This window comes from Gasterosteus aculeatus, chromosome 10 (assembly GCF_964276395.1).
Source record: "Gasterosteus aculeatus chromosome 10, fGasAcu3.hap1.1, whole genome shotgun sequence".
Classification (NCBI taxonomy): Eukaryota; Metazoa; Chordata; class Actinopteri; order Perciformes; family Gasterosteidae; genus Gasterosteus; species Gasterosteus aculeatus.
The window spans coordinates 5,889,987-5,917,188 of NC_135697.1; the positions used below are offsets into that span (position 1 = coordinate 5,889,987).

The 27,202-nt window shown below is 45.9% G+C and overlaps 1 protein-coding gene across 2 annotated transcripts in view; it reads right to left on the reverse strand.

The window, feature by feature from the left end:
* Positions 1–19,517, reverse strand: part of samd12 (sterile alpha motif domain containing 12) — an 88,393-nt gene extending 68,876 nt beyond the window's left edge. Inside the window, exons 1-3 of one of the 2 annotated variants that reach the window (XM_078081215.1) lie at positions 19,288–19,517; positions 8,726–8,934; positions 1,565–1,694 (exon numbers count right to left, since the gene is read on the reverse strand). In XM_078081215.1, the coding sequence (XP_077937341.1) occupies positions 1,565–1,694; positions 8,726–8,934; positions 19,288–19,300 (352 nt within the window). In that variant the 5' untranslated portion in view covers positions 19,301–19,517. Of the gene's footprint in view, positions 1–1,564; positions 1,695–8,725; positions 8,935–18,712; positions 18,835–19,287 lie in introns of those variants that run through there. The other variant, XM_078081213.1, reaches the window with a different exon arrangement.
* Positions 19,518–27,202: the final 7,685 nt, after the last annotated feature.

Genomic DNA, 27,202 nt, shown 5'->3' on the forward strand with positions numbered 1-27,202 from the left:
CCTATGGCCGTTTACAAAACGTGTACCTTGTGGATTTTTGTGAGAAATATGTCGGCAGATTTGTATTGGAGCCTATGGGGCTTTTGGCAGAGGTTGTGTCACTCAAACACTCCTTGCGCCAAAACTAAAAAACTCTGGGATTCCATGAACACATTAATCCAATCAGCACAACCATACCCTCATTAATCTGAAGAAATGAAGCCTCTAGAGTGTATACTTTGGCTGCAAGGACAGAAGTTCCATACTTTTTTAACCAGATTTCTGCGCTGCTTCAGCCTCTAGCCTCGAGCTCTCCACTCTAGCAGACGCAATACACACTCATGTAAAAGTCAGAAACGGAGCGAAGAACTAGTGAAACATAATCAGTGATTATGAAAAAAGCACAATAGATATCAAGAAGCAGTTTTTTTCATAAAATAGTTGAGACTTGTGTGAACATTTGAGAGTTGAAATGGTGTCTGTAGCTGAAAGATTTGCGAAGCTGAAAAATCTGAAAGTTGAAGAAGTTGAAGAGGATTTGAAAAGCAAACTCCATTTGAAAACCATGTTAAAATATTAACGATTATTGATTTATATAAATTCAAGCATAAGAGGTAGAAAGCTGAAAAGTCATAGCCCTCAAGCCAGAAAGAAGCTGAACATTTTAATATTTGAAGGATTTTAATAGCTGAAAGTGTGAAGGAGTTGAAAGGTGGCGCGGAAGAAATAGAAGTTGAAGATGAAGAAATAAAGATTCGAAGAACAATACTTGGAATGCATCGTTAATGCATTCCAACAATAAAGATTAGAAGAACAATACTTGGAATGCTTAAAGCATTCCAACTAATTAACGCTCGCCTGTTACTATGCCGACCAGAACGTCGTTAGCGGCGGGGTAACCTTGAGGGGCCTCGTTAGCCGGGAGTGATTGACGCGCCGAACGATGACAGCGAGTGGGCGTGGCCAGAGGGAGGGGCAGGCCGGATGGACGGGCAGCAGAGAGCACACCTGGGATGTGACGCAGGAGACCGGGCCTCACACTTTTACTAAGATAAGGAAAGTCCACAAATTGTCCAAACCATTTTAGGAAAAAGAAAAACATTGTTCCGCTAATCCCGAATAAGACGCCACAAAGCTTCTGAATGCGGTGGTATTCCTCCAATTTCTGTGCCGCTGTGTTGCTAATCTAATATAGTGTTTAGTGGGCGTTACCCATGCTAATAATATACAAAGGAACACAAACGTGTCAGACATGTTTCACGCATCCGGAGTGTTAGAAAAGAAAAAAATGTTGCTGCATGGGACTCAATGGGAATTCTGCTACAGCGACACTGAATTGTGTTTGCAGCCATATTCAAAACAAATCAACGCGTAACAGCACAAATCCCGTCGGTTTTTATATGGTAAAAATAAATCCCTCCATTTTGCTTGTCATGTCTACGTCCTTGCCCGCCCAAAATGTTTTGGCTGAAGAACGTCTCCGTTGGCGTCGCGGTGGCCTTATGAAACAGAGAACAAAGGAGTGGCGGCGGAGCCTCTTCTCTCAGAGACAGTGTGCCCGGTCGGTGTGCGCGAGAAACCGTACCTGTGATGTCGTGCTGTTTGAAGGAGTCACTGTAGATCTGGTGCTGATTGGGACAGTGTTTCTTCAGCCACTTGCAAACGTCCGGTTGGGTCCACAGAGCCACCGGCTTGGACAGCTTCACATATCCTGGCTGAGACACACAAGGAAACGAACATTTAGAAACCGTTCATCATATATTCTCCTCATGTTTTCCACATGTTCTGATTCTTTGAGCTTGCTGAACCGTGACTCTGCTGCACTTGTTCAGAGAGCCCTCACGTGTGTACTTGCATTATTAAAGCCGGCGGAGCCTGTTTGTGGACCACTTACACATTACAGTCAGAGCACGAGGTTTTCAGGACTGCAGCACTAATTCATCCGTCTCATAGAGAACAGTTGTTTTCCTCACACGGGTCAGAGTGCCGTCCAGTGACGCCTGACCGGTCTTGTCATATTATATCCACTGGCTGCTGTGGGACGTTTTCCCACCTCCAAGAACAATAAAGTATTCATCTTTGAATGTACAAGTGCAACGGCACACTAGCCAAAGGAGGGAGAGAGAGAAATGTTGCGCTGGCCATTCATCCGCATTCTAAACCACCTCCTCCACCACCAATCCAGCCGGTTCTTCACTGTCGTACGCTTGATTCTCCCCCTCGTCCATATTCCACCAAGACCTGCCGTGCTCTACCTGCCCCTGATTGGCTAGTTCTTCTTCAGAGAAGAAAACCGGTGACAGACAGGTCAGGTTAATGATCCCACCTCACATTTAAATAAGCCTTGTATATTATGCTCGTATACGATTCAAATGTCTTGATTATGGGAGAAATGATTCAAAAGCTAGTTAAGGGTTAACAACATGCTTGATCCAAACCTCTCGCTGCCTGGCATTAAGTTACCCATTACAAATTTGTTTTTGTTGAGATTTTCTCTCCTCAAATCACATTGTAGCCCAGACAGACGTGGTAAATTAGTTTTTCCTTTGTCAGAAAGCAGCGTGAATGTTTTGCAGCCTGCATTATTTAGAGCTGCTTTCACTGACAGATTGCTACCTTGCTACGCTCATTACCACCAGGACGTCTTTTTTATATTAATTAGTAAAAACAACACAACATAAAAACATCATGAATAGCAGACCATAACTCTGTGATACCCTGGAGACTAATTCCAGTATGTGTATTTTGTTATTTTCTCAATAAATGTTTAATATATAAATCAGAAAATGCTAGAGCCCAAGTTAACGCCTTCAAATGTCTGTTTTTAATCCAAAAGAAGTTCCAATCCAGGAGGAAGAAGCAAAAACAATGAAATATTGAGACATTTTTTCTGTAACAAATTAAAGATGTGGGAAAACTAGAATCCCTGCGTGGCGGTTGTAAGCCTCGGTCAACCAGTCAGGCTGCAGTTATCATATCCGACCGCAAGTGTCACGGTGGAGGAAGTTATTGGATGAAGCCCTTGTTGTCCCTCAATTGTCCCCCAACACTTCATCACTTAACTCTCGGACAAATATATGTGAAATTGGCATAATTATCATATCTGTTCTTGAGTTATGGGCAAATCCTTTGTTTTGTAATTAGTGATCTTTGAACTCCAAATTCTACTATTCGTCCAAGTGAAGATTTGGTCCTTTTCCGATATACACCACATATATACACACACATTATATTATAACAATAACATCAGATACATCTCGTATGTTAGAATGAATGTACAGTTTGCATTCATATGCAAGTATCAGCATAGCACTACTCTGGTTAAAAGTTTGAATATCCTTCCCGGGCACCGCTCCTGAAAGTGCTGCTGATGCTTTTTGATTTTGATTGAGGGGGCTGTTAAAATCACAAACGGAGGGAGGTGATTAAAATTTCACACCCACCCCTCCACTTCACTCCAGCCTGCTCTCTGGGCTGCGGCGCGGCATAGCAATGGAAGCCCTTCTCTCCTCTGCCAGGAGGGGAGCACAATAACAGGTACTGGCAGCATTTCCTCGGCTTTGCTTTGCGCCCACCCCCTCTCCTCCCCAATCTCTCATCTCTCCCCCACATTCCATCCCGCTCAGTTCCTGTCAGACATATCACACTGTCATTCGCACTTCCTCTCCCCGCATACCGGAGCTCTCATCTCCATCACCCTCTCTCTCTCTCTCTCTCTCACCTGCTTCTCATTATAAGGCAGCCCCTCTCTCTCCCCCCCCAGGTCTCTCCACAGCTCCTTCCCACTCGCTCACTATATCTAGCGTGTCAGAGAGACGAGAGATGGGGGGGGGGGGACAGTTAAAGCAAGCAGGTAGTGGAGCCGCCGCCGCTCGGTGGGAAGAAAACCCCATTAACCATTAAACACATCTCAACTTAATGCTAATTAACCCCGACTCAGAGCCTGAGGCTACAGGACGGGAAAGGAGAGAGCGAGACAGAAAAGGGGGAGGAATAATGGAGAGAGAGTAAGAGAGGGTGTGTGTGTGTGTGTGTGTGTGTGTGAGAGAGGAAGGGGGAGTTTGGGAGTTGTGGAGGGACTGACCGATGAGGTAGGGGAATAAAAGATGGAGAGCAGAGGAAAAAGATGAAGCGCTTGGCCAAGAATGAGCACGGCAGAACTTGAACCAAGAGGCTCTCTCATTTTTCCATGGATCCATTTGTGAGTCAGTGGCCATCTGTGTTTTACTTTCGCCACTGGTTTAGCTCCTAGCGGTGGGTCCCCGGGGCACCGTCGGGGAGTCGGTGCCTTTCCTGCCTGCCGGGGCCCACGAGTACCATCACACTCAAAGAGCTGCGTTCAAGAGACTCCGGGCCAATTAAGAGATTTTGAGGGACAGCGCAGAGGTGAGAGGAGAATCCGGCTTTAATTCTAAGTCGGATAGGTGTGGGGAACGGGCGCACACACACACACACACACACACACACACACGTGCTATAATTGATAACTGAAAGCACCGTGCAGCTACCAGTATTCTTCATCGTTACCTTAGCAACAGAGGAAGGACAACCTCAGAAATTAAAAAGACGAAGGAAGAAGGCCCCAAGGGAGGAGGAAGGCACAACCCGAAGCACACGCTAAAAAAAGTCTGCACATTAACGGCCACAGTGGAGAACTATTACTAACATAATGAAGCGTGTAATCGCTGATAAGGATCTAAAGACCCGATATGAATGCACTCTGCTAAATGAATCAGGAGGCAAATCACATGGCTCCCTTTGCGGAGACAGTAGAGAATACAAAAAGGTAACTGGGAATTTGAAGCGCTCATGCGGCAAAACGTCATGTGACCGGGAGATTGAGCTGGGAATGGCGGCAGAGGAGAGCTGCGAGCCCCCGTCCCCCCCTTCATTTGTTCTCCAAGATGTCCGGTCTGATTGCGGGGGGGGGGGGCCGAATGGCCGCACACTCAATTAAAAGTGTTAACTACAGCAGCAATTAGCACGCGGCGGCATTGTCTGGTCGATGCGGCTGCAGCGCGTTGCTCATTAAAAGCCGCCACAAAAGACCTCTTGACGTCACGCGCGCCTCCTGAGCCACGACTGAACCTCGACCCCCCCCCCCCCCCCCCCCCCCCCCCCCGGTATTTCCCCGGAGAACGGGAGAGGGCCGCGGTTCATTCATTGAACAAGTGCGTCGAAGGGCAAACAAAAACACGCCAGCCACGGCCGTTCCTCTTTGACGGCACGAGGGCTGCTGATGTTAATCACACACATTAGCAGCAGGCCGCTCTGGAAAAGAGGTTCAGTTCTCCCTTTCTAGAGGGGTCATGTCATGTTATAGTGAACCACGTGGCAGTATGAAGGTTGTTGTTCCAAAGACCACGATGAGGCGTCGTGCTTCAGTTCAATCATTGAAGAGCTCCGTTCATTCAAAAGAGAAATAGGGACAATTCCACTCAGTTTTAAAAGGGAGATCTTTTGTTTTACATGAAATGTCGTCGATGAAAACACTGGGCAAAGGGCGGGGTGACGACGTTCTTTCACTAGCTGTGACTAACAGTAAATGTTCAATACAAGGTGGGGGAGGAGGTTTCCAGGCTAGTGAGAATTTAGTGAAACTATCGCATCTACTGATGAAGAGATAAAACAAATAAAGTACATAAATACACGATATATTCCCCACATAGACGTTTCTATGGGGTTAATCGGTGGTAACAAACCTTTACATGTGGCTCCAATATGTGTAACAAATGGTTTCAACTGAAGAATTGCTGAACAATTAACAATCCAAGTCCTCTCACTCTCTTAACCAAGAGACAATATCTATTACAGATTATGACCAGAACACGGCTGGACGTGTCAGGAGCGGTTTTCTGCTTATCAGCAGAGAAAGACTAGTATTAAGTATTAGTATTTACAATTATTACAACTTCTCCCACGGAGAAACATTCTGCATTCCGGTTTAGAATCCAGTCATCATGCTTCACTGCTTGACTCATACATCCTGCTCGGACTTGTCAGCATGTAAATCAACTCCACAAAAATTCTGACTCTGCCAACATTTCTCTGTTTATTCTAATAGACTTTTTTCCAGGCTGTGATCCTTCCCAGGTGTGTTGTATGCTGCCCCCTAGTGGCCATACACTCACGTTGTGTTCTCTCCCTCTATATTAATGAATCCATTACCTACAGGGGAAAGCTTTATTCACCTTGGCTTGATACTGATCAGGACTGAGGTGAGATGATTTGCTACGGATGTTACACGGATTCTAAGTGGCTGTTTTTACGCCTCGTGCTCGAATCCACAGCTGATCCTCGGCTACCTTGAAAATCCAGACGGGCGCAGAATTCAGCTTTGTCCGCTGAACTGAAATGCCCCTAACGGAGTTTGCTACGAAATAATGTCTCCATTTATTATGCCACGATCATTACCACTCAGACGCAATTGCTGCATCACGGGTACTTCGGGTGTCCATGAAGAAGCAGCAGAGTAAGCTGTAATGTTTGTGAATTGCCATTAATAAAACAAGCATCAGCATATATTGACATCAGAGTACCGTCTCTTAGTCACAAGTAAGGTTCAAAGGTTATTTGTGGGAATCAAACCTTAAAGCTTCTACAAACGGCAGGTCCAACTGGTTATTAACTCGCGATTTGTATTTTAAAAAGTAGTAGGGTATCAAACGCAATCAAACCGTAAAGTATTTACTCGAAGACGGATACTGAGCCCAAGTAACATCTGTACGGCCGCTGGGGCCGTTACAGACATTCGCTCATCTGTCCATATTTCTATTTCCATTGTTGTTTGTGCCAAGTTTGTGTTTATATGATAACATCTGTCATTTGATTCTTCCGATTCAAGTGTACAAAAATGTGCCCCATTAAATGTTAATAGAATGACATGAAGCAACATCACAGCTGCTGTGTGTGTGTTGTCTTGATTTCAGGTGGCACAAATGTCCACGTTTGAGCGAACCAAACCAATCTGTCGTACGGGATGGAGCGCTCATCTCCCCTACGGCGTGCCCTTTCACCTGCACACACATGACATCACTCTGCCTTTAACTGTTAACAGTAAAGTAGTGCAGACCTCCTCATCCAGTCCTTAATCAAGGTCAACACATTAATAAATGCTACGTGTGCCTTTCCCGTGTTGCAGGATGGCAGAGATTACCGTAGTGATGCTTTGCACCAATGGTAGAGAGGCCTTGCTGTCTAGTGTCTGAACAGAGGACCATGTCCAAGTTCTTCCACTTTGACTGACAGCTGATTATTACAGATTTCACAGAGATAAAAGAGGATTTGCGAGACAGAGCGAGAGAGAGAGAGGTAGGGGGGGGGGGGGGGGGGGGGGGGGTCGATCCCGTCTCCTCCCACTGTCTATTTCTGGAGAGGAAGTCAGGAACTTATTCTGCATTACTGATGATGGATCCTTTGATCTACGGTCAGAAACACAGCGGGAGAGTTGAAACAACAGCGCGCCGCTCGTTCCCTGTTACATTGTAACCGATTTGTCTTTACTGAAGAGGTGGATGTGGGGGGACGGGGGGGGGTGTCGGTAAGCGGCTGGTTTATTTGTCTTCCGTGTGGATGACAGTCAAACAACTTGTTTGATTTAAGGATGTCCTGTGCCGGTAAACGATAAACTGAAGGCGCCTCCTCGTGCACTTTGATTTGCATACAGAAACGCCCCGTCGGCTCCTTATAAGGGCATTCAACTGAAGAGAGGCGTGCACAATCCATCCGTTTCAAATCATGTGAAAGCGGAGAGCGAGCACTGGTGGAGTAAACAGACCCAACTTCACCGGTGCAGAGATGCAGATACTGTTGCAGAATGTGTCCATCCTATTTCTAATATCACAATGCCTCGCAGAATCATGACCATAAAGGTGAAACGTAATGGTTAGTGATGCAAATATTCTTGTATGTATTATTATTATTATAATTATTTCAATCCGCCGATGTTTGTAGAGTTGACGTGAACCTAATCACATTTGTTTCAAACCAATTCCTGCCCGTTGACACACAGGAGGTTGCCTCTTCGTTGCCAGGTGGAGTGGACATGGAGACGGTCGATATGCTGAACGGCAGGTCAGGGGACAGAGACGTTTCCTCTCCTCAGTGTATGTGCATTAAAAGTCAGCTCCTACTTTGGATAAACTTCCCCCTGTGAAATTTTTCACAGATGAAAATCTACAAATTAAAGTAGAGGAGCCGGCTTACTGACAGTGTTCAGTCACAGCCATCACATGACTGGAGTCACATGACTTCTGATTGGCATCCTGATGGGACGCAGCTGAACTGCACTGACATTAGTTTGTTGTGCTGTAACTTCAGTTGAGAGTCAAACAGTGGAGATATATATTCTTTTACAGCCATTTGAGCAGAAGTACAAACTTTTTTTTACTTTTAACTCTTTGAATTAAACCTATTGGTGCATTAATGTGTAGATTTTTATATTTCAGCAGGTAAAGCTGGAGCCAATGTAAACTACTTTATCTACTTCACTAATAATACATCGTAACGTGTTTAATGATTATATTTCCAAATATATATATCAACAATCTAATTGGACAATGAACACTTCCAAAAACAAGCAGTGAAATCTGAATAAATTGAACAATATCATGAAAACACATCATGGGCTGCGACAGCAATTTTCCCAAAGTTGAGCGTTCATACTTATTGACGATTATTTAAAATAGAGCGGTTTGCGCTGGTAATGGATAGATAATAAAGGACGTAGTGAATGGCCAACTCTTACCCTGGACAGCTCCGACTCTGAGACAGAGCGGTACGGCGGCGGGCGGCGGCGGTAGGCGGGCGGGCTGACGTCATGGTAACTCGGGCTGTCGTCGTCCAGCATCACGGCCTCCGCGTCCACAGACTCCTCCTCCTCTTCCAGCTGCGACGTCATGTCCTCCGGACACATCTGGTGGTTGATGCCGTTCTGGCTCAGGTTGCAGTGAACAGCTGTGTGGTAAAAGGAGGTAACATGTAAATAATAGAAAAGTACACTAAAGTATATTTTCAGTGTTTTTAATCTAATCAGATGTAGTTCACTATGGAAATTCTTACATTTACTTGTTTTTTTAAAAGCGTTATTGATAACAGCCATCTGAGCACATTGAATGCCATGCTGCTAAATGTCCACTAGATGTCAGTAGAGAGCTGTGAGCGAGCAGCTCCTAAAGGCTCAACGCAGCAACATGAAGGTCAGAAGAAACAAGTCAATGCATTTAACCATCAAATCACTGGCAATTGTAATAAAGTTACAACTCATTCAAAGGGAAATTCAACCACATCCGGTGTTTGCCTGCTCGCCCGGTCTGGTGTGACCAGTATCTGTTGACAATTGTAGTGTGTGTGTAGAATCAACACACAATGAATTACGTGGCGTAGTCATCAAATTCAGAACCAAAAACACTACATGAACATCGTTTACAATTTTAGTCTCGTCAGCCACTGACGCGAAGCGAAGCGGCGGGTTGTGTGGCGTCACGGAAGTAGTTTGTCCTCCTCTCTTCAGGTGTAACGGGAGCCAAAGCCGCTCTCCATCACACCCGACATTAACGCACTCGGAGGCAAACGCCATCACGGGACGTGACCAGACCGGACCTGTCCATCACAAGGAAGCCCCGCCCTAAAGCACACGCTGCTCTATTGTGTCGAGATGACACAATCATGTTCAAAGTACAGTAATTCTCTCGTTGACTTTGATACAACAGGCCTTATGTTCACCACCGGAGGAGCGTCCCCTAGTGGCCGTTAGAAAGAACACAAGAGTCATTTGGCCATTAATCAGCTCATACAATAATGTTGATTGTTAAAGATCAAATCGGAGGTTTTACTTGGCTTGTGACCTCACACACACAAAAAAAAAAACAGTAAACATCCCAAGAAAGATTCACAAAAAAAATAATTATTATTCACTGGATTGATTTGCAGCATTGATGAATACAGCTCATCCTGAGAGTCGGCCTTCCAGAGTATTTATACCAGGGACCAACAGGTTTGAATCATGGATCACTGATCACCTTTTGAAGCCCCATCTCAAACACATCACAGCTGCAGAATGCCTGTGCTTTGATCCCTGATGAGAAACACCACCACCCCCCCCCCCCTGTTCCCCCCGCAAAACAACGTGAATATACGGGCCGCGGTTTCAAGCAAATCGACTTGAGATGCGTAGCACGGAGCGACGCTCCTTCTCACTGCCTTCTCATCCCTCCCTCATCTCCTCCGAACTCCCTCGTGCCGCTCTCCTCCTCGCCCGGACTCGCTGCATGGATGGTGAGCAACAACTCTGGAGGAGAAATGAATTATACATCCTCTGCTGAGGGCGTGTAGACAATGGCGCCAGCGAACCGAAAGAATAGATGGATGGATGGCAAGATGATGATGGGGTTAGGGGAAGCGGAGGCACACAAAAGCACGAAGGACAGTTGGAGTTCTCTCAATTCCCCTAAAAAAAAGGAGGGGTTGGTGTGTGACTATGAAAGAGCTTGATTTTTTTTATTTTTGGGTTGTTTTTTTTCCTTCAAACGTTACATTACATTCCCTCTCTCCTCCCTGACGTGTGGCGAAGAAGCGTTGCGAGGGACGAGAGACGGAGGATGAAGGATGTCTGCCTCCTTTGTTTTCGCTCTCGCTCAGTGAGATTCAGTGAAACAGGGAGGAAACAAAAGGAGGGAAGGAACGGAGGTGAGAATAACCACATCCCTGCAAAGCCAAACGCATTCTGAGATCACTGAGAAAAAGATGCATAAAGAATTGGATTACATTATCATCTGATATTGCATAACTCTCTTCATTACTGGACATGGTGGGCGAACAAGGAACCATTAGCAACCAGTGGCATTTGAGAAGTACTGGCAGGGGGAACATTGTGTGATTATGAACATGATCCGAATACCGTAGAATAGAATGAATACCAAATGTGGAAGGTCTTCTTCTTAAAGCTTTATTTAGCTTTGCTCAGATATTCAAGGTCCTTTATTTTCAGTTCAATACGACAACCTCCTGATTGTACAAAAGCAAAGTACTGAGTATCAATATCAGGAACAAAATACCAATGTGATTCCATAATTGTTGATTCATTCTTCATACAAAAAAAAAAAAAATCTCAATTTCATCCCCAATTACAGGCCTCAAGGTTTTGCCAAAAAACTGAACTTTTATATTTAACATATATGCCGTAGCACCAATCGTCAGGTTTATTGAACATCATAAAACACCTCTTGAACTTTTTGTATCACAAAGCACATTACCAGTATTTCTTCTACTAGCCGCAGTTAAACAATTACGTTTAATCACATGTTTAGAGCACAGGGAGAGGACAAACACCAGCACAGAGGAGCCATGAACCCCAGAACACGCGTTCTGGGGTTCATGGCTCCTCTGTGCAAGGCAGGACCTGACGTGGAGGACAAGGAGGCCCTCTGGGCACTACTGTAAAAAGGAGATAGTTCTTAATCTGCAATTGTGTTGTTGTGTTGTGTTGACATTAAATGTAATAAACTACAAACTACTAACACATGTATTCATTGTCATTGATTGTATATGACTTTTACTGATAACATAATGCAATATCCAGGACAGCCTTACAGACTTGCAAACGCTTTGAATGTCACATCGCGTTGAGGTCTGTATGATCACAAAATTCAGAGTTTACCCACCTCTAATTTTACCACAACAGCACTGCTTAGAAAGCACTCTTTGGAGACCAGAAAAGACATTTGCATCCAAAGTTGCCATTTCTTAACTCGGTCACCTAATTTCACTAGTTCCTGATTCCTGAGTTTGCTTAGCTTTGCTTTTTCTTAGAAAGAATGTTTAAATTAATATTTGGTCTCCAGTCGCTCGCTCCCACCAAAACATCAATATCCAATATTTGTGACACAGATGCCAATTAGAGCTACTCGATTTGCTGTGCAGATGCGTTGTTATTCACACCTGAAGCTGCTATTTACACCCTTCTTTTGTCAGCTAATGAGAACTCGCTGAAGCCATGAAGAGCAAATAGTGCTGCCCGGTGGCGCCTGCAGCAACGGGTGGCGCTGCAGATAGAACAGCGATTTCATGGTGCGATGTGCTCAGGGAGAAGGGCTGCGTGGAGCTGAACCACGCGATGCGTTGCAGCTATCGGCCGTTCACTTTGAGCGGCGTCACACAGGACGGCCATAGACGCTCTCAGAGGAAAGACGCTTGTGTAACGTATCAAACTTTAAGCCTCGCAAGCTTTCGGTGTCTCTGCTTCAAGCAGCGAAAACAAGTGGAGCACCCGTTGACCCAGCGGGTCCACGGGTCGTTGGGAGAGCTGCGGTTTTTGAGCCGGCGGGGCGATTCTAGAGGCGTTCAGGGGGTCATTCACTGTGAATCAGTGGGTCGACTGATGCGGCTGGATTTTACGGCAGAGATTTGAACAAATTGGTTCATCACCTCATTAGTTGGCTAAAAGTCCAAACGGCGTGCAGCATTTTCTTTGTTTTCATTAGTAACGGATAAAGTGCCATTAACAAAACAGCAAACGCAATTTGAATGATTAGCACGAATGTACAGTTACAAAAGGAAACGTATGAAGCTTTGCTGCTCTGAAACAACGGCCAGCCATGGACGAGGGTCCATACGTTCCACATGTTGGACATCCAACTGGTCCTTTTAGTGATTTTAGTGAACGCTCCAAAAACAACGGAACCGACCCAACCGGCTAACTTGGGTTAAGCACCATCGCTAACTTGAATAGAGATCTGTGTTAAGGAAACACCGTTTGGTTGTTAAAGCCTCCACCTGGTTGTCATAAGTCTCAGATGACCTTGAGCTTTGTCCCCGGAAACTCAACATTTACACATCGCCTCATCGGATGTAGAGGAACGTTCCTGCTTGGAACCCACCAGAAAACCAGCCTCTGCTGCTTCACCTCCACGCAGATCGACAGCGGCTTGATATAATGTGATGCACATCTTAGTTGACAAAATGTTTAAACTTTTTTTTTTTCTCAGCAACACAGTATAACTTCAAACTTCAAGATAACAGATGATCCCTTTGGAAGATTGTACCTTGTGAAAAGAATTGAACTAAAACAGCCTCAGGGAGCCACAACAGAGGGTTAAACAGTAATAAAAAGGGTTTAACTCCATTATTCAGTTCCATATAATTAATTTGTTTGCCATGTTTTCCACAATTACTTTCTAACATCTATGGTGTGTTTAGAGAAGCAACCTCAGATTTACGGGACTGTTGGCTTCATTTTGGAGGAAAGCCTTTAGGTTTGTGCAACAAGCGTTAAACTCACTGTAGCATGAGCGTGGCCTGTTAATACACATGTAATGAGCCATTACTAACAGCACATGACATCTGGAGGAACACTTGTGAGGGTCCTTTTAAGCTTAATGTATACAAAAGCCTGCACCAGAATCCCACCACAGTCTGAACTGCCTGAGATTCAAGGAAAACCTGCACAATTACTGGATGCTTAAAACACAGTAAACCCAACAACCTCCAGAGTTCACTTAAAAGCCTAAAATTAAGGTTAGCTTATCCGTTTATACGTCTGCCGCTGGGACAAAGAGGTTCGACTGCACGGCTAACTATCAAAGTGAAGTCATGTAACGTGTTACCCGGCCAGCTCGCCTCTCTGCGCAGCTCCTAATTCACCCTGACATCCCATCAAAAGTTAACTGTGCTCCAACTTCACCGACCGCCCTCTGCAGCCCGCGGGGCTCGACAGGCTGTGATTGGTCGGTCCTGTGTGAACCGGGCCCAGATGTACGCCGCTTTGAACATTTCTCAGCTGCAGAGTGCAAGAGGATGAAGAAGGAGATGAATCGGGAGAGGATACAAAGAAAAAAAAGACAGTTGTAGGGAGGGATGGACTGAGAAAGACGGGCAGTGAGACGACGGCAGAACGGAATGACCCACTTTGTTGCCCATGCAAGCTAAATATAAACGGCCGCTCACTGTGAAGCATGCGTCCCGGGCACAAAGCTTTTACCCTGCTCTGCTTCAAAGGCAAACGGTGAAGACCCGACAAAAAATAGATTGTCTTGATTTAGAGCCGAGTAGCTATAAATATTTGATAAGCGACCAGCAACCGTTTATTGCTCTAGGACTCTGTCTCATACGTCTTCTGAACCTGCTGCAAAGTTTGCATTACCGACTTTGGACTGCAGACGCAACCTCAGACTCGTATGTATGAATCCATACTTTATTAGCCAAACTAAGCAATATGTGTACAGAGTGATCAGACCAGAGTAATTATGAAAACGGCAAAAGTTGAAAATGTGGGTAAGTATTTTTCCAAACGCTTTATTCCAATATTGCAGTAACTTATACAGTAAATCTGGTGAATGTAAAACTGCTCATATATATACATGAAATGTAAAGTAAAATACTGATTATTTAGAACATCGTGAAGTTATAACACAACCATATGTCCTCAAATACATGAAGAAATATAAAATAATAGCACATCATCACAAAGCCTTGTGAGGCACTTTTCCTGCCGGATTGTCTGCTCAGCTTCGACCGTCTCCTTCCTTGCCTCAGTACTTGTGGCCTGCTGCCGAGTCCTGTTTTTGTTTACACCATCAACACAGTAACTTCTTCTTCTGTGTGCATTTTAGTTCTCAACATCACACGTGATACCCTCAATACACGAATCACGTGAAGACACTTAACAAACAAATCCGCTCAGTCAGCCTTTTTGTAACAGAAGAACCAAACGGCAAAAAGCCGACATGTATGCAAAGCATTGCCGTCTGTTTTAAGGTGCCTTGTTGCACCTTAAAAGATGTCACGGGCATCAACTCTGCAGTCCTGCTACACGGCGTCACACAGAGCGAGAGAGTCTTCACCTGACCGGTACGCTGCATTTTTGCCTTTGCTCATCTGCATATTCATCCCATCTAAAATCAGTAAACTCTGCTCCTCTCCTGCTTTAGATCGTGGTGAACGCGGCTCAGCGTGTGCCAAGTGCAGAAAATGTCAAACGGCTTACTAATCAGGTGGATTGAGGCGTAGCATCGAGCATCCCGAGGCCACAGGTGACACAGTCAGCGAGAGTGAGCCTGACATAGGAAAGCATGCCCAAAAATAACACCGACTCTTCTCTACTCGGCTGTAGCTTCCCCATGTTGCAGGGCTGTGGTGATGTAAGCCAGCTTTTGGAATCCTAAAAATGCAGTTTGGAGCAGATTATGTCAAAGTCACTGACCTTCTGTCGTTCATGGTACAGTGTGGCCACGGTTACTGGTCTCCTCTGACGAAGGAGGGGGAGTTTTGGAGTAGTCATTTTAGGAACCCTCATTCGTAAATATGAAGCTGAAGCTATGGAGTAGTTAGCATAAAGACGATGAAACTGGAAAACAGCAAGCTTAGCGAACATGACACCTGTTACCCAAAACCATCTGGAAACTGACTAGAAAAGGTGAGTTACTTTGGATGGACGATTGGATGAACCGTCAATCAAACACTACCGGAAGCCAGCCAGGAGAAAAGCACAAACATATTATAACAGGTTTCCCACTGACTTTCTGACAGATCATTGAATCTTGAATTTGAATTTGTATTTTCTGCTTGGCTCCCATTCTAGATTCCGGGCAGCACCACTGTAGGTCAACCCGGGGGATAATTACACAACATGGTCCCCTATGACATTTGCTGCGTCTTCTGCCATATTAATCCCATTCCCGCTGCGTAAGGTGGGGAAGATGCCGCCCTCGCCCTGCTGACTCCTGAATAGCCCGAATGGAATGTACATGTTTATTCTGCTAATTCTATTGCTGGGCCGGATCCGGGGGATGCAGTGGAGTTTTCTGAATGGGTGCACAGGCATGCCGGGCAGGGCAGGACGAACCAAGGAGGCTTGACGCAGGGAAGCAAGAGATGAGGAGCCAGAGGGGTAAACACAGGCTGCTGCGGTTGGACACGGGGTCCAGTACACGGCTCTTCTCTGTGTGCACGTGCAGCCACGCTTTTGTCGGACACCCTGCTCTTTGGTACGGCCCTGAGGACATGTAGCCTTTCATGTGCAGTCTAATAGGACATTAACTCAGAATATAAAACCGGTGAAGACTCACTACCACACAACCACAAAAGTGCTGGTCTGATTCCACCAGAGACCTCCGTCACGAGTCCCTTTCCACATCCGTCCTCCTTGTCTCTATGCTGCCAAATGCCCAACAAATCCATGAAAGACCACAGAGCACCGTGTTATACAAATGGGGTAAGTTGCTACAGGTGCCGACCAAAATGTACTCCTTTGAGGCAACTCTGGAAAGTTTCAACATCACAGCGGCAGTAATTGGCTCCTCAGTCCAGACACTCTCAAAGTAAACGGTAGAATTAACAGAGAGCTAAATAAACGCGTCTCGTGTTACAATGGGATTGCCCCACTGCCAGATGACAATGCCTAAACTGCTGCGTTCCCATGGTAACCGATCTCAGGCGGGTACCCGGAAATATGACAGTTCATATACTGGGAAATAGTGATACGGAGCATTGAATTTGATTTAACAGACCAGAGATGAGAGCTGAAGCTGCATTGCATTCACATCACATCTATGAAGACTTTTTTCTGCCACTTCATGCATTCAGCTCACATGTGTGGGGATCTGCAATACAAGTGAAACATTTTGTCCTCCCATGCCTTTTGAAACACATTTACCTTGCAAATAGCTCCACTCGGTTACTTGTGTAACTTTCCAAAACAGACAATGTGACATTCACACCCAGATAAACCCGCCACGTGGAAGTGGGAACATAAGCGTTTAACCAAACCGGCCTCAGTCACTTGTCATGCGTGCGCCACTGAGGCAAACAGCATTCCTCGCATGAGAGACGGTCTCTGAAGTGTGTCCCATGGCGGCTGGCTTTTCTGTCTGCCGTCGAGGACGGCAGGAGCATATAAATGTCTCCCAGTGTGTTGATCACATGGAATTTCCAAAGCTTCGTCACCGGGAGCCTTTTTGTCAAGTATGTAGTTCAGCTGCATTGGGGCAATTAAAAGCGACGCGTAGCTGTGATTAGAACCGCTGCACGAGAGCAAAGCAGCAAATAGATTAGTGTACTTTGTAAATTTGAGTATTTTCCATACGGAACTTTTTGCAGAATTTTTGGTCGTCTCACACAAATCGGATACACGACACAGCAAATAATCAAACGATCAAAATGCTAAAGATATTATTGCCTTCTCGTGTGATATGAATTCTTAATTACCTGACCTATATTATCTTGTCTTAGAGGGGTTGTTAGAGCACTGGAACAGGAAACAGTGACGCTGCAGGGTTCTTGTGATTTCTCCCTCAAACGTCACATCTTGAATAAAAAGACGCGCAGGGAGCTTCATGAATCCAGGGGGGGGATTCACTTGCAGGGCAGAGAAATAAACACGGGTGGTTTAAATTACAGCCAAAATTTAACAAGAAAAAAAGAAACAGGGCTTAACTGTGTTTAAATTTAAGAATGGAGCATCGTGTTTGAGCCTCTTATCGTCTTATCTGACCGTGTCTGTTTAGAAATGCAGTTTTTCCTGCCTCATTCTGGCGGAAGTGTGCTTTGGGGGACATGGACTTTCATAACCTTTGAATGCTCAGAGTTGTCCTATAGCTGCTAATATCACAACAGTTATTGACCCGGCATTCCACACTTTGTGTTCGCATTCACGCAGTAACGACAACAGTGACAAAGCTTTCAGTAACGGTGTCTTCCTGTTAAAGTTGCTAAGCAACCACATGGCTGCAGCTCAATGCATTTCTTGCATGTAGACGTGGGCAACACAACTTCCTGAAGTTCAATCCGAGCATCGGAATGGGGACGGAAAGGGGATTTGAGTGACAACTCAACAGCAACTCAAATAACCACTTGTTACAACCAAGGAACGCAGAATAGCATCTCTGAACACGCAACACCACGCGGAACCTTGAAGACAACGGGCTCTACAGTCCGCACAGGCTCCCCGAAATTGGACAGTAGAAGACTGGACGTTGCCTGGTCTGAAGGAGCCTCGATGTCAGCTGCGACATTCAGATGGTCGGGTCAGAGTTTGGCGTAAACATGAAAACATGGATCCATCCTGCCTTGTATCTACAGGTCATGGCATCGTAGATGTGAAGCCCACAAATCTGCAGCAACAGCATGATGCCATCATGTCAATATGAACCAGAATGTCTGAGGAAGTTTTTCCAACACCTTGTTGAAAGTATGGCACAAAGATTGAAGGCGGTTCTCAAGGCAAAAGGGGTGCAACTTTTTACTAGCAAGGTGTATCTAATAAAGTGGCCGGTGAGTGTATAATGTCGACTGTTAAATTACTAAACCATCATTTTGATTCAGCCTTGATACTTAAAAAAAAGATGAGAAAGCGATGAAGAAACATTAAGCTGGATAACGGATAACATTCAGCCCGGGGAACAAAGTGTGCGTCCGCAGCACCGGCCTTCACGGTTTTCCTCAGCTGTGAGAGACGCATCTCAGGAGACGCCTGTTACAGCGGCTGCTGCTGCTGCTGTTGTTGTTGTTGTTGTGCTCACGCTGTAGGTCATTAAAGATGCATTTCCAGCTTCGAAACAGGTAACAATGAATAAGCAGCACAACCCATCTTTTGATCTTAAAAAACGGCCCAAATAGGGAGGTTGTTTGCGTTGGTGACACCATGAGAGGCTTTCACTTGTTCCTCAGGTAAAAAATTAATGTGCTGATTCAGCGCTTACTGACATTACAAAAGATCACACAAAACTCTGAGACGTCTCACAATCAGGTTTCAGCATCCTCCTCCTCTCTTCTGCTCCAACATGGATTCTGGATCCACAAGACGCCCCCGACAAGGTGATCGGACTGACCGAGCATCCCGCCTCGCCGCCGGTGTTCTCTCTCTCCCCCCTCTGCCCCCTCCGGAGCGAGCAGCCCGAGCAGCCCCCAACCGTCTCCTGACAACCACAGGGCGGAGCGGGTCACATCCCCGCTCCACGTCACGCCACCTGCTGCCAGATGAGCGACCCCCCTTGCCCCCCTCCCCCGAGGCGCGCAGCGAACCCTGACAGATGCTGAGTGCGTGAGACCGCAAATTAACCCCAGCGGTGCATCGTTGCAACAGGGCGCCGTGACCACAGCGCCAGGTGACCGGGACGGTGCACGTCACTAACCGCGGCCGAGGCTGCGACGCCGCCGGGTTGGTCGCAGGTGGACCCTCGGTCGCGTCTGGGTCGAACCGCGCGCACCTGCCATCATCCGCGCGGCTACAATTGGCGTCCCGCGGCTTTAACTGACCTCAACGCGGAGACGGAAGTGGCGTCTGTGTCGCTGTGTCGTTGCGTGAAGGCGTCTTACCTTCGACGGCCATGGCGCTACTCCTCAGACCCGAGCGTTCCCCGCGGAGATGTAAAAGTCGACGCTCCCTCGCGTCGTACCTTGTTCGGCGTGTTATCACTTGGCTGCGGGCGTCGCGAGCCGGAGCGCACAGCTGCTGCCGCGCCTCTAAGCATCATGGGAAGTGTAGTTCTCGGCGCTTCATGGGGAAACGAGTCCCATTGTCTCTCCCCCCCGAACACTCGGGGACTAAACTGACGTCACCTGGTAAATGTTTGAGTGTAGAGTCTTCAAATGGTTTATAAATGAATGGCAGAGCACTTTGCGGCCATATGTCAAGTCACCATGACAACGGCAAAAATATATACAATTGAGGGTATTTAATTCATACGTTTTACTTTGATTCTGAACACTTCCAGGTTCTTTCCTCATAATTCAAAACTAACTCATTTTCTTCATAATTGCATTCATGCACTTCTCTGGAAACAGAAAATTGTTTTATAAATATATAAGTCTATAAGTCTTCAGACTGGCTTACACTAAAGCCAGTGTACCCGGATCACAACGCATGAGCACAAGGAGGAAGCATGTGTGGAATCTGGAGGAAAGTCAAAGTTAAAATACCTGACGGTTTTTCCGGCACATTTCTCCTGTGTTGTGTGAACAGGCATGTCAATCGGTATGCAAACCCACAGCAGGAACTCGTTCTTTTGTTTTAAATTCTGCTCAGCCTGTCTGTGATAAGGATCACATACAGTAAGAATGTGTGGGTGTGGAAGTGTAGAATTGAAAAAAATATCATACTTTTCGGCACGGTGGCGTGGTGGTTAGCACTGTTGCCTCACAGCAAGAAGGTCCTGGGTTCGATTCCGCCCAGTGGCCTTTCTGTGTGGAGTCTGCATGTTCTACCCGTGTCTGCGTGGGTTCTCTCCGGGTTCTCCGGCTTCCTCCCACAGTCCAAAGACATGCTCTGGGGATCAGGTTGATTGGGGACTTTAAATTGCCCGTAGTTGTGTGAATGTGAGTGTGAATGGTTGTGTGTCTCTGTGTAGCCCTGCGATTGGCTGGCGACCAATCCAGGATGTACCCTGTCTATCGCCCGAAGTTGGCTGGGATGGACTCCAGCCCCCCCGCGACCCTGTGTGCAGGATAAGCGGTTTGACAATGGATGGATGGATCATACTTTTCAGTTAAACAACCAAAACCACTTCTGTGGCAGTGTAGATTTAAAAGTGTTTTTGTAATTGTTGCAGATGTCGTCTTTTCTTCTGCCAGTGAGTCCTGATCTGATGTTATTCCTAAACTGATATCAAAATGCTGTTTTTCAGCATTTCAATTAGCTCAGTTTATCATAACGGCTGGAAAGAGGGAAACAGCTGGTCAACGAATAATTATGATAGTTATTTCATGTGTCTCCACATTAACTTTAATTGTCTTCAGCCTTCCTGCTCCTCCCTGCCTCAGGTCTTTATGCTTCGCCGAGCCAAGCTAACCAAGTCCAGGCTCCAATCAAAGGACAGTGGAGTTCATCTTCTCGGTCAGCCGGTGGCAAAACAAGTCATTGCAGTGGCTCATCAATCCTTGTGATTGACTGTAGATCTATGAGAAGCATATTGCACTTTAACGACACAGATCTTCATTTTGCCTTATATGTTGTACACAATATGTCCACTGACTTTCTTTCCCATACTAAAGATACAAAGATAACTGAAAAGATTAGATAACTGAAAGTTTTTCTCTCCCACCAGTCACAGCCACCGATTACATTGATCCTCACCGGTCTAAAAGGCGACAACATTTGTGCTGTGGTCTGCTCTCTTCCTCTTCTCTTCGCCCGCCGCAATCTAATGATGCTGAGCCGCAGGTATTCAGGTAATAAAACCCAATCCGTGTGTAAATTACTGCGCTGCACTACGCAGTAACGCTGCTGGTTACTTGCTTTGTTAACGCGGAGGCTAGAAGCTTCCTTTTTACATATGAAGAAAGTGCAGAAAAGGATCAACTTGCAATGGAAACTTCAAACATCACCAATTGCAGATATCTAAAAACATGTCCATGTTTCAGAATGATTTTCCAAATATCTACAAAAACAGCCCAAAAATATTCTTACACCATCCACAGAGACGCAACCCTCAAGCTTCCACACAGTCCTGCACGTGTCCATTGAGCAGACCCAGATGTGTTTTAAATCTCCAGCCCTGCTTGATAACCACTGAGTGGCAACTTTGCCCCGGGTGTTAACATCACACCAGCAGAGAAACAATCTCTCCATCATCCCGACCTTGCTGCAGCATCTCGCCTCCAAACGCCACCTTCTTGTGTTTCCCGGCTCTCATCAGAAACGTGGGTCTGACATGTATCTGCTGTCTCATTTTCTGGAGAAAAAAACCCTGATTCTTCTCACGTTGGGAGCGGGGGTCCTTTGATCCGCCCCTTCTGACTCCGGGTCTCCTCCAGAGTCTCTCTGCTCTGCTTGTTCCAAAGGGCTTGTCCCGTTTTTGGACGTCCTCTATGTCCAGTCTCTCCTCTCTGCCTCAGCTATTCCACTGCCTCACCACCCCAGGTGCGTCCTTCTCCTGCTTTTTCTCGCTCCCCTCCAAACTTCTGCTCCTTTTCCACCTGCTTACAGCGTTTGGTCGAAGACGATAATCCGTTGGAGCATTTTCTGTAATGTAATGTCTGTAATCTCCTCACCCAGTGGCAGGGACTCCTTCTTCATCCTCTCGGTCAGGAGCTCAATGCCAGCACTTCTTTCCTGCACCCCGCTGGTCACCGTGTTTCCCTACTTCCTTTACTGGGATGCAAGACGTTGGCCCAGTTGAGGTCTTGGCCTCCTCCATCTGGGATGCATCTTTTGGTTTCCCTGCGAGGCGTTGTCTGTTCGAGTCTCTCCAAAACTGGTGATCCATGACTTGGCTCCTTGTGCCTGAGCAGGAGGTGACTCCTTTAGGATCCAAGTCATTGTCTCTTCCTCTTCTGGTCCCCCCAGCGAAGTTGGAGCCCAGCTGATGGGTTCACTGACCTGCTTCTGCTCGTTCCCCGTCACCCACTGCTGCAAGCTGCCCGCCAGCACACCACGCTAACCGCGAGGAGCTTCTCGATGTTCTTATTGGTATGGATACTTGAGTAAATCAACTTGAAGTCATATTCCACTAGAGGTCCTTAGTGTTGTCAGGTTTTCCTCTAACGAGAAGTTGGATGAGACTTTTAGTAAATGAATTGATGAACCTTCGCCTTCAGCGTTTTCCTGGAGGCACGGAGAAACCAACAAGGTTAGACGACCTGGGGAAACATCTGGAGCAGCAGTCAGATAAAGCGTTAAGTCGTACCTAAAAAAACCAAATCCGTCTCTCATTCACTGTAGCAGCTCCAGACTTGCACATGTTCGCAAATATCGATTGAACTTTCCCTAGTCAATGAAATAACATGTTAGAATTCTAAATTAAGGTGGTTTGTATAGTAAAATAATCTCACATTTTCCAATAAAAACTGTGTTGAAATGTGAGGCTGCAGATTCCATCCGACTGAACCCACCCGCATGTGTTTAGCAGGACATTCCTGCCAATAGTCAAGCTTAAACCCCACACAGCTTCTCTAAGTGTTTATGAACACAAGCAGAACCAGATGCAGCCAAGACCTCAGCAGAAGGTATCGCAGATACAAGGAGACACTTCCTCTGAGAGGAGAAAAGCAAACAAGGAGCTTTAGACCAGGAAGCAGCATGAGACCTGGAAGAGACGAGGACCTCCTGCTCACTCGTGGAGGCGTTTGAATTAATCTCACAGAGCAGCATGCAATGATTTCGCCCACTCACTCAAGAGCACCGTGCATCCTGACATTATCAACATCAAGGCTTCATGCTTTGATAAACTGATCCGAGGCAGGGGCGCTTAGTGCTGATTTAACAGCTGTGTTTCATGAGAGCATATTTGATGTGGCTTTTTGTTTGTTTGTCTGTTTGCTGAGCGGGGAGGTTCAGAAATAGGACTTGGCACACGCACACGTGAAGTTGCAGCTGTTGGCCGTCTGTCAGGGAGAGTGGAAGCGAGTCATCGAGCGTCGGCACAGGATGTCTCTTTAAACTGAGAGGGTCTGACGATATAAACAGTTTCCCTTTCGGCCACGAGAGGAGCGTCAGTGTGCCTCCTTAAGGACAAACGGGCTCATTGCGGTTTCAGGTTGGGGATGACGATTTATTCCCATCGACCGGTGTGGTCTATTTTAGTGGAATCAAGGAATTTAATCTAATAAGACATTGTAATGTACGTAAAACACACAGTCCATCGGTCTCATCTAAGACAGCCCTCAGGCCCTTTCTTTCCAAGCAACATCTAGAATTGTCTGTATATTTACCAATTCCAGGCACAGCTGGATATGACGTCTGGAGGCTGCATGTTTGGGTTTGATGTGGCAGCAGGACTCCAGTGTGTCACGCATTATTCCTAACACACAATTCACGTGACAAGAGTCATTGACATTGCAGAGGGGATTTGCAATTTGACTGAAATAACAAAAAGTCAGGTTAAATGTGAGAGTGACTTTAAACGTGCTGATAGATGTGAGGCGGCGGTCCACCAGTAGAGGCTGCTATGATTGCATCGTTGGACGAGAGCACAAAGAGGTCTCTTGACCTAACGGAGATTACTGTGTTAATGTTTTTCGTAGTGCAGTTCAAGGGGCTTCACATCTGAAGACAACCGATCCGGTCCAGACTATGGAAAAAGTACAAAAACAATTCAGCAATTTGAGACCAGTGGATGTGAGACGTTAGAAATGTATAACAATATGAAGAAAATATTCATCATAAAACTACATATGAAACAGCATGAAAATGTAATAAATATATTTTTTAGAAAGAAAAAAAAAATGTACTGCTCGAATACGGTAAAATCAATGTGTCATATTGTTGTATCGCTGGTCTCAGGAGCAGAATTCAGACGGAGCAGAAATGGTTAACAGTCTTTTATTTGTAACGGAACGGGGGGCTGAAATGTCAGCAGTCAGCCTGGAGATCACACCACCACATAATGAGACATGAATCACAATAAAAGAGAATAACATTGAAGAGCTGAAATACAATCAAATAAAGGCTTTATAAAATACATAATAGAATAGAATAGAAATAAAATAATATTTTACAGCACGAAAACAGTAAAAGTTGTGAAAAGATTAAACCCCTCTTAATCAAAAGCCTGACGGAGTAGGTTGTAAGTTCCCGTTTAAATATTTCAGCCTTTCCAGCAGCGCTCATATCCTCAGCTTCTGAGCATGGCCCCTTGAAGCTGGTAAACTGACTAAAAAGAAAAGTCCAGGATACATTTATCAAAAATAATCAAGTATCCCTGGATCCCTAAAACTGATGATTAAGGCCATCAAAATGGGGCTGAACTACTGATCTGCTGATTTATAGTCATGACTATGGAAACAACGTCTTCAGGGTGTTTTCAGCTCCGTCTGAGCCTTTGAAAGAGCCGGCGCGCTGCAGGTGGGCAGCCGGTGCGTTTCCTGAACTAAAGTCTGCTCTGACCGGGTGGTCGACCCCACTGAGCCAAGAGGACGTCCGACTGTGGAGCGAATGCACCTGTGTCTCCTGCTTATCCACATCTGCCCTGCTGCTGCTCTGTTTACCCGCCGCTGCTCGTTGAGGCCTTGTTTTATTTGGCCCTCCTTATTGTTTGCCAATTAATTGTGCAGGAATGTGCATCTGTGAGGGTTTCTCAAGCTGTTCTGCTCTGAGGCCCCGAGTGCGATGACGATTCGCGTTGCGCTCGGTGTGACCTCGCACGTAATTGGAATCCTGTTGTTGCAATGATCGGATCAACATCCCGCCGCGTACCAGACATTCACAACCGTCATCTAGATTGCAGCAGTAGCCCGCTTTATTTGTAAATTTCCTAAATGAAACAGCTGCAACCAGGATTCGGAGGATGTATTTAATGTCTTTTCATTTCCGGGACTAATCAGCAATAACATCTTGAACGGTCAAACACATGGCTCTTGACCAGCCGTCTGAGACAATTCACAGTTGTGATCCAAACAGGGGATCTGGCCTATAAGCTGGCCTCAACAAAGAGTCCAGCCGCACAAATTTGTCCTGGCCCAGGAAAAGTAAACCAACGTGTGGGCCACTAATACTTCCTTCCAAACGGGCTGAATGTTATTGCTTGGCTGCGCCACTCGGCCCTGACAAATAAAGATGGGAAGGACAGTAAATTAAAGCGAGCTCAACTCAGGGGTCAGCGAGGGACGGCCAGGAGGCTGAGAGGAAAACCGCGTCCCCCTGCAGAGAGACAGACAGGATGACAGACAGCACCGCCGGAGCCAGACAAAGTCATTAGAGGCTGCTGTAGATTTATGTGACAGATCTTATGACAACGTTTCACATGATGAGGGGGACGGAGGCAGACGAGAAAAGATAAAACAGGAGCTCTTTGGAAGGCCGGAAGTGTTTGCAGACGGAGAGGCTCTAAGTGGCACTGTTTTATTTGAGATGTGTCATTGTGTGGGGCTGTTAGAGGGGCTCTGTGAGGCGCTACATGGGAACTACACCAAAATGATGATATTCAGGAGGCATAGCGTCGACCACTCCTCCCCCTTTGATATATTCCAGAGGAGGAACGTTGTTTGAGGAAGGCTGTTAATTATAAATAAAAAGGATTTATCTAATAAGAGTCAAATTATGTATTTGTTGATCCCAGGATCATTTGATTCTTCTCTTGCAGAGTTTCTAACATTTAGAAATATAACCAGAAATACAGCACAATGTACTGTGAGACAGTGGGAATAATCTGCAAGTTTGAATACGTTTTTTTTTAATTTGCAATGACAACAAGTAAAGATCCAAATGACAGAGAAAGTTTGGGAACCACTGGCCCCCGTCAAGCGTGATTGGCTGCACAGACGTCACCTGAGAGAAGATGCATCGAGGGAGAGTCTATGCAGAAATTAACTGAACAAAGAGGGAGCAGACTGAAACCATCAACACAGCAGAACCAAGCGCTCGGGTCATCGTGCATTACGGCACTGCTGTGCATCGTTGACCGCAGGTTGTGGGAAAATGTGCTCTCCAAAGCCCGGGGATTTGCACGCTGCACCTCTGTATTTCAGAGATATTAAACGTGTTAGCAAAACATCTGGACTATTTACTTTGACACACAGTCTCGTTACTAGAGATCTTATAAAAACATGTTGCTTTTGGCTCGTCAGCAATCACACTTCATTACTTGCGACCGCAGCAGCCTCTGGAGCAATAATTGGCCACACACTCCTCACTCGGTACACGGACCTTCATACCGTTACCGACACTCTCCTCTGGAATCAAATGCCCCAAAAATAGCCTTAGCATGTCAGCCCACATGACGAGACTAGGGAGAATATGCTTCGATTTATGAATCACACAAACGCTTGTGCTTCATCTTCCCATGATGTCTTAAGATGATTTAAAGTGTCTCTGGAGTCTGCTGATCAGCTGATTCGGCCTTTGGTAAACATCCTAAGCCCGTCTCCTCCGGCTAAGAAGCTTTCACGCTGGTATCGCGTTGAATAGTTCCTGCAGCCTCGCTCTGTGCTTCACACCCTCTGTGTACACCGAGTGTCACGCTCTCCCCCACAGGTCATCAATCACATCCTGCTCCTTCTGAGATGTTCTAGAAGAGGGAGTCCCTCACCTCAACTCAGGTTTACATTCTTCTTTCACTCTTATTTATTTTGCTAAACCGCAAGAGTTCCATTGTTCCATCCAACGTTGCTTTCCTCCCCACAGCGAGGCAGAACTTTTCTTACTTTGATGCTCACAATTCTTGTGTTTGAGCTCAAGAAACTTGCAGATGAAAGTTGGCCTTTGCTCAATCAATCAATTCTTGCAGAAGGCTTGGATATCTATAACATACATTAACTCGTCATGGATGATGTTTTGGTTTGATACAATGCTCGATTA